Source organism: Arvicola amphibius, chromosome 4, assembly GCF_903992535.2.
Source record: "Arvicola amphibius chromosome 4, mArvAmp1.2, whole genome shotgun sequence".
In the NCBI taxonomy this organism is placed as follows: Eukaryota; Metazoa; Chordata; class Mammalia; order Rodentia; family Cricetidae; genus Arvicola; species Arvicola amphibius.
This window is the reverse complement of record NC_052050.1, coordinates 128090850-128099249: the sequence shown is the minus strand read 5'-3', so window position 1 is coordinate 128099249 and position 8400 is coordinate 128090850. Positions and strand designations below refer to the sequence as shown.

General features: G+C 40.2%; 1 protein-coding gene across 2 annotated transcripts in view; it reads right to left on the bottom strand.

The window, feature by feature from the left end:
- Primpol (primase and DNA directed polymerase) overlaps positions 1–8400 on the bottom strand; it is a 38246-nt gene that overhangs the window by 2925 nt on the left and 26921 nt on the right. For both annotated transcript variants that reach the window (XM_038328911.1, XM_038328913.1), the window contains exons 9-13: positions 7113–7201; positions 4920–5009; positions 4735–4843; positions 495–577; positions 374–420 (exon numbers count right to left, since the gene is read on the bottom strand). In XM_038328911.1, the coding sequence (XP_038184839.1) occupies positions 374–420; positions 495–577; positions 4735–4843; positions 4920–5009; positions 7113–7201 (418 nt within the window). The remainder of the gene's footprint in view (positions 1–373; positions 421–494; positions 578–4734; positions 4844–4919; positions 5010–7112; positions 7202–8400) is intronic.

Here is an 8400-nt window from a genome sequence, read left to right as displayed (position 1 = left end):
TTCTCAGCCGGGAATCGAACTCAGGATCTCTGGACTCGCAAGTGCCGCGCTTAGCCGCTCGAGCCACTACTCAGCTCCCTTTGACATAGTTCTAAGGCAGAAACCCAACCTACAAATAGTGTCACAGAGACTAAGACGCAAACACTTTGGTTTATTCTATAAAGCAAAATGTAAGAACCTCCTTATATGCCCAGGGCTAGATTGATTATACACTTTATTTCCTAGCTGTCCCTGTTATCAGAGGCCCTAAGGTGGGAAGACGATTAACTATTCCAAAGTGAACGCAAGTGCCTCACTGTGTAAAGCTACCTGGACAGGATGCTGCTCCTAGTTCACTCCTGCTAGGTACCGAGAGGTCAGGAGCTGCACTCACCTCTTGCAGGAGAAACCGCAGACTTACTTCAGTGGGTAACGGAAAACCTGAATCAGAAAGAATCATTTTAGGTGGATGTCTAATTTTCACTTTGTGGTAAATATAAAAATTAATAACTCACAGTTAGATTTGAAGTTTTGTGCTTTACATATAGGATCATGGCATTTTTGATACCAAACTTCATTTTTCAGGTCAACCAGAATCCTTTATGTATAAAGAAAAGAAAGCATTAATACCCATACTGGATAAAAAATTAAAGTTCAAATATACACCATTTGCCAGAAATGTGCCTACAACTTAGAAGATGGAGAAAAATTAAAAAGCTAAAGGATGAAAACAAACGTGTAATCAAAAGAAAACCAGTTGCTAAGAAAACACGGGGCTGAGGAGACAGATCCACGGGGAAGCGCTTATTGACAAGGCTCTGAACCTCAGAATCCACAGAACCCACAAGAAAACAAATCAGGAGGCGAAGAAGCCAGCTCAGTGGGAAAAGCGCTTGTCCAAGGGTGAAGACATGAGTCCAAATCTCAAGAACCCACATAGAAACTGGGGGCACAGCCGTAACCCCAGTGTGAAGATAGGGAACCTAGGAAGGGGAATGCAGGAAGATCCCAGGAGCTTGCCAGCCAGCCAGCCTAGCCAAACCAGTAAGCTCCAGGTTGAGGGACTGACACTATACAAATGGACTTCTGGGCAGGAAAAAAAAGTGACAGACTTTTCTCTAGGAAGATCCAGAAATTTTCAAGTTATATCCACCAAAATAATATATCTTCAAAACACACAAGCAAGAGTGGACAGCATGCCAGGTGTGGTGGTGCACACCTTTAATCCCAGCACTGGGAGGAACAGGTGTATGTGTGTCGGGGCGGGGGGGGGGGGGGGGGGGGGGGGGGGGGGGGGTGGGGGAGGGGAGGGCGGATCTCTGTGAGTTCAAGGCCAACCTGGTCTACAAAGCAAGTTCTGGGACAGCCAGGGCTGTTACACAGAGAAACCCTGATTCAAAAAATAAAAAATGAAAACAAAACAAGAGACAGCATTGTAAGGATGACGAATCTACTCACAGAGATAAGTACAGACAGTGAGTGTGGAGTAATCAGCCACAAACAGGATGTCTGTATCTCATTTCCTACCCAAGAGGGGGTGGGAACACTAAGAGCTGGGGTCAGGAAAGACTGCTCAGAACATTGTCTTCTGGACATGAAGGGCATTACACTTTTGAACTCACAGAAGTCATGGTTGCCTGCACAAAATTCACACAAGATCAAGCCAGTCAATATTCAATCATGAAGAGGGAAGAGGTTCACCAGTCCCCACACCTAGATGAGGGTGTGGACAGATGACAGCCTCTGGGGGAAGGAAGAGTCAGCTTTAAGGTACAGCTCTTGGTAGGTCAACTATACTCCAGCAGATGACCCCACACTCAGAAATCTATGGGAAGGCAGGAAGGTGGGGGTCGATCCGGAAGGAATTGGTATTAACGTACATTGTAGAAGGAGGGATGCAGATATGAACTCACAGACCGAGGCAGCTGCACAGGGCTTGGATGGAGTCCTAGAGCTGAAAGAAGTGGACACGTGCCCCATCCTTAACCCAGAAGCTACCGCCAATTGATAACCACTTACAAATGAAAATTTAGTTTCCTCCAAGGGAGTTTCAAAGAGGTAGCTCTTAAGGGTAGGCTGTATGCCCAGCAGGAGATGGCCGACAGGAAAAAAACCTTCCATCTTTGAAGGTTCCTTGTCTTATAATGCCATGTGAAGGCTTTTCCTCTTTTTTAAAAATTTGTTATGTTTTATTTACATATTTCTCTTTCTTTTTATCTTATGTGGTAGCTTGAAAGAAAATGGCCCCCAAAGGGGCGGCACTGTTAGGTGTGGACTTGCAGGAGGAAGTGTGTCACTGTGGGTGCAGGCTTTGAGGTCTCTTTTGCTCAAGCTTTCCTCAATGTGACTTTCAATTGACTTCCTGTTGCCTGCAAAATGTAGCACTCTTAGCTCCAACACCAAGTCTGCCTGTACCGTGATTACTGTCATGATAATAGTCTGAACCTCTGAAACTGTAAGTGATTCACCCCAATTAAATGTTTTCTTTATAAGAGTTGCCAAGTCATGGTGTCTCTTCACAGCAATGGACCCCTAACTAAGACACCTTACATACATACATATTATAAATACACATATATATTATACATGGACATGTACATATATACAGACATCTATCTATCTATCTATCTATCTATCTATCTATCTATCTATCTATCTATCTACTATCTATATCTTCCAGTTTAGTGTTTTAATGGGATTCCTGAGCGTACAAACAAATGGGTCTCTGCATCTATATTTGTTTCTCCTGCCTTTTTTTGGTCTCTCTTCATCCTGTTAGTTTGTTTTGTCCTATCCCAATGTGTTTTTATCTTATTATATTTTATTTTATTATCCCTTAGAAGCCTATTTGTTTTTAATGAAAGACAGAAAGGGGTCAATCCAGAAGGGATGGGATGTGGGGAGAAACTAGGAGCAGTAGAGGGAGGGAAAACTATAATCAGGATTATTATGGGAGAAAACATCTATTTTAAATAAAAAGAAAAATACATTTATTTGTAAAAAGAAAAATACATTGTATGACTTGTCAAAGAATTTTAAAGAGATTCTTTTATAAGGATTTGATTAAAAAATGCATTCTCTTAGCAATCTAGAGATAAAGTAACTACCAAAAATAATCAGTAAAGATGCAGACAATATGAATAGAACAGTATTGATTCAGCTAACAAACTTGATCTGATAGGCACATATGAAACAGCTCTTTGTAATTACGAAGTGCAAACCATTAATAAAGACTGTGCTAGCTATACTCCGAGCATCCTCAAATTTAAAAGTTTTAGTGTAAGGGCTGGAGACGGTCAGTATTAAAGAGGCTTACTGCTCTTTCAGAGGACCCATATTAGTTGGCTCACAGCTGCCTGTAACTCAGTTCCAGAGGATCCTGTGCCCTCTGGCTGCTCTCTGAGGGCACTCAATGCACATGGTGCACATGAACTCACACAGGACACATAAACAAAGATAAATAGATCTTTAAAAGATAAGGCAATGCATTAGTTTGGGCTGGAGGGTTGGCTCAGCTGTTAGATCTTGTTGCCAACACCACATGACAGCTCACAACTGTCTGCAACTCCAGTTCCAAGGAAGCCCATGCCTTCCGGCCTCCATATGCACCAGTGAAATATGCTAAACTAAGCAAACTTCAAAATCAGGAGGAAATCTCAACAGTCGTAACTAATAAAAATAATCCCTGAAATATTTTTTTTGCATAGTGTTAAATCTCCCCACAGGGAACTGAACCTGGATCCTCTGTAAGAGCAGCAAGTGCTGGCTATATAGTTTCTAAGCTTGAATTACAAAAGAAGAATGACCAATGACACCTTGGAAAGTGAACAATAAAATACAAGAATTAGTAATTAGTAAAAAGAATTAGTAAAAGTAAAACTTGAAAAATTAGCAAGACCAAAATTGAAAGACTAATTAAATTATTGCAAAATTGACTAACATTTTGCAGTATCACTGAGCCTTGTCTCAAATCCCCAAACATACAATTTTGACTGCTTTTGTAAACATAATTAATCTAGTATACCAGCTATAACAAAGAATCAGGCTATTCAACATGTTCTTCAGCAAAATATTCATGAACCTTTCCTCATGTCTAGCATAAATAAATTATGCAAGTGTCTCAGCTTTGACACTAACAATACAACACAGTAAACTCTCTCATGACTGGTAACTTCCACTGTATCCCTATTCTAGCCAAATCCTCATACAGTTTAAAATGCTATTTCTGGTTTTACTTTGCACGGTGCTTCTCTTTTTGTCCAGGAAAGTTCCTGAAACAGGGTCTGGTATGCAGAGTCAGCAGTCTTAATGAATACAGGTTCCTCCTGCAGCTTTGTCTAGAACAAAGAAACCTCACCTTAACCTCAGGCTTCAGGCTAACTGAAGAGTTTCCTCCTCACCTACATCTGCCCAGTTTACTTCTATCAGATGTCAAGGACCAATGGTAGAGAAGAAGGGAAAGGCTATGTGTCCACCAGTACTGTCTACCACTGCCTCCTGCCCCATCCAATTCTATCATCTGTTTAAGTTGATACTGTAGGGTTGTTATCAAACAAAGCAACATAGAGCTGGTATGTACTAGAATTAATCTAACAGCAAATAAATTAATTTAATATTATACAATATTAACCAAATATAGGATATAAATTTATATATTATAAAAAAAAATTATATTATCAACATTATTTTAAAAATTTTAAGTATTTAAAATATATGTTAAAGGCATACAAGTCATTAATAAGCAATATTACTTACATAATATTATTACTTTTGTGGGGTCTTCCAATGTTTTCACACCAACGATATTTACAAATATCATAAACCAGTAATTCTTCTGGGAAAAAGTAGTTCCAACGCCGAATTCCTGAAATGCAAAGGATGCTGCTCAAGGAACCATCACTCTGTCATGTAAGAGCTAATAAAATGTAAGCACACTTTACCTCCTTTAATGGCATGTTTATTCACCAAAGAAATAACAAATTGGTCAACTTCAGGATACGGTGAGCATTGAAAGCCTTCAATGGATTCGGCTGCAATGGAGACAAGTATTTACCAATGAGAACAGTTAAATGCTGAACAAATAGTGATCAAATAATTAAGGATTTCCCCCCCATTTTGCAACTTGCCTTACTGTCAGTTCCTGGGCTCTTGCTATGCTACATGAGGCAGTTAAGACGGAAACTTGAACTGGGCCAGTTGCTGGCTAGTTTTTATAAGCCTGTTTTCTTCACTCAGACAAGGAGGAGGTATACCCTCAGCCCAGAAGCGGCACAGGTGTCCTGGCTAAGCCTGGGCATTGCCCTGGCTCCTACTTGAGCCTTGATGTTTTGCTATTAAACAGAAATGGTGCCACAGGACTTCAGCAGGTAGACACTGAGGCCACTCTGAGGTTGCAAGGATTCACGACAAAGACAAAACTCTCTGCCATCTTGTCTGAGCAAGGACAAAAACATGAGCATCCAAACTACAAAAATGGCCAAACACTACTACCCTGGCCAGCACAAGCAACTGTTGTGCTTTACTAATTATAGAGGTGTAGATCTCCCTCCAAAGTGCCTCCTCCTAGAGAAGATTTACAAGAAACTAGTGGAATTTATTCTCCCTCCAGGAAAAATGAGCCCATGCTTACCTGTATCCACCCTGGAGTCCCAAAAGCCAGGCCCCAAAATTTAAGTCCTTTCCAACACTTTACTGAGATACCCCAAGAATTTCCATCACCTCAGGGAACAGGGAATCACAGACTCAATTTGTGTGTCCTGGGTCTCTCACTGGAGGGCACTAACAACTTTACTTTGTACCTAAGAATCTCCTGTCACAATTTAGAGTGAGCCATTCACAAATTCACTTAGGTTTAATGACAGGAAAATCTAGTTTTCTTAAGATGAAGTTGGAATTTCACTTAAAATAGTTAAATATATAACTGGAGACATTTTGAAAAATATTTAAATGTAGAAATGAAGAAAACTCCCAGGCAATGTCTAGAAATATATCTTAAGCAATCAGAAGAAATAAACACAGGAAAACGTCGCCCATATTTTTAATAGGCTTATAATCATATAATTTGTGTGTGTGTGTGTGTGTGTGTGTGTGTGTGTCTTATTGCTGTTGTTGAAGCAACAGGGAAGTACTGAACCCAGGGCAAGTGGCTCTATCACCAAGCTATATCCCCAATCTCGTAACTTTAGAACCTATTTTTCTCTTACCACTATCAGTGGGTGTCTTCCACTATGTAGGCCTTACACATCTAAACTTTGTAGTTATGGAGTACGTCATCCAATTCTGTTGTGTATTAAATTGTCTGGAGTTTTTCACTATTATAATGATATACCAACATATGTGAATAAAAATATCAGAGATTTTACATAAGAAACTTGAGAAATTTCAAAAGACCCTATGGGGTCTTCAGTATAGGAATGGGCAAAATATGATAAAGTTATATGTGAAACACTTTTGCAGGCATGCAAGGATAAACAGGAAACTACTATAGTAGTTGCCTATAATTTTTAAAAATACATTACATTAATTTAGGTGTGTGTGTGCGCGCGCACGTGTGCGCACATACGAGCACAGACACACATGCGCCTGTGCAAACATGCCACAGATTAAGTGTGGAGGTCAGAGCATATGCTGTGGGAGTCAGTTCTTGAATTTCACCATATGGCCCCTGGACTGAATTTGGGTTGTCAGGCTTGGTGAGCCATCTCATCAAGCCACCTGTCTTTGAGTATGAACAAAGGGTGAAAGCAGCGCCGGAGAGATGGCTTAGTGGTTACTTGTGGCCTCCGTAGGCACCAGACATGCACACGGCGCACAGACAAATATGCAGGCAAATATCCATTACAAAAATACTTTTTAAAAAATGGGTGAAAGATTATGTAGTCATATTTTGATGTGCTTGTTTTATATAAAATGCATTATTTATATATTCTTTAAATACTACAGAATAAAAATCAGGTATATTAATTAATAAATACCTATAAAATTTTTTTATAGTATGTCCAACCTGCTTAGAAATCTAGAAGAATTAGTTTTAAAGTGATCAGCGGATACGGGTACTTAAAATTTAAGATTTTTAAAGTAAAATAGGTCTAAGATCCCTAAATTTTAATGTGAAATTCTTTGTTTAAAGTTACCTGAAGCGCCAGCGCTGTTAAAATACTCAGCCCGCTTTCTTTTAGTCTGAGATGTGTCACATGTGAGAATTCGCAAAGAGTCTGAGAATCTAAAGAAATCATATAAAAGAAACAAAGTAACATTATGTTAGAACTAAAGTAGCAGAACCAGAGGGAGGAAACAGTGCCACGTGGCTTCACTGTTTTGGCCCAAGGTGCCAGTCTTCATAATGATAAGATTATGTCAATTAAAAAAACAATTTCCTGGAGGTTGGAGAGATGACTCAGCAGTTAAGAGCACTAGTTCCTCATCCAGGGGACCAGGGTTCAATTCCCAGCACCCATATGACAGCTCACGCCTGTCTGTGACTCCAGTTTCAGGGCTTCTGATATCCTCATGCAGACATACGTACAGGCAAAACACCAGTGAACATAAAACACAATAGAAAACAAAAAAAAGAAACAAACAAAAACCCAATTTCCTTTAAATAGGGAGTTGTTTAGAAGAATTTCTTCACAGAGTCATCCAAGTATTCCAGGGTAACTGAAATGACTGAAAGAATAGTTCTCCTCCCAGACACGCAGACGTTTGAAATTTCTGTTAGGATTTAGAGCTATGAATATGACTGAGAAGAAGGGAAGATTAATGAGAGCACAGGGCACACAGCCACAATTCACACCAACCCTGCAAACGCTGCCCCTCCAATGCTCCCGCCGCTCCCGGGGACATGTTATGTGTGCGCAGACATGCTATGTGTGCGCAGACATGCTATGCGTGCGCAGACATGCTGTGTGTGCACAGACATGCTATGTGTGCGCACACATGTTATGTGTATGTTCTAAGTTTAATTCAACAACTCCGGAAGGTCATTATTCCCATTTTAAAAGTCTTTGATCTTGGTGGCATACACTTTTAATTTCAGCACTTGGGAAGCAGAGGCAGGCAGATCTCTAAGTTCAAGGCCATCCTGGTCAGGGCAGGTCATCCAGCCCCAGAGCAGCCAGGGCTTCAAGTCTTTGATCTTACTTTTGAGAAATATCAGAGGAACACAAACCCAATAGAGATATATGGTCAGGGGGTGGGGAGTGTATCTTCCCACTACATATAACTTTCCCTAGAAAACCCCTTTAATAATAGCTTTTAATACTTATTCCTTTTTGTTTGTTTGTTTGGTTTTTTTTTTTTTTTTTTTTTTGAGACAGGTTTTCTCTGTGTAGCCCTGGCTGTTCTGGAGTTTGCTTTGTAGACCAGGCTGGTCTTGAACTCAGAGATCCATTTACCTCTGTTCCGGAGTACTGGAATTATAAG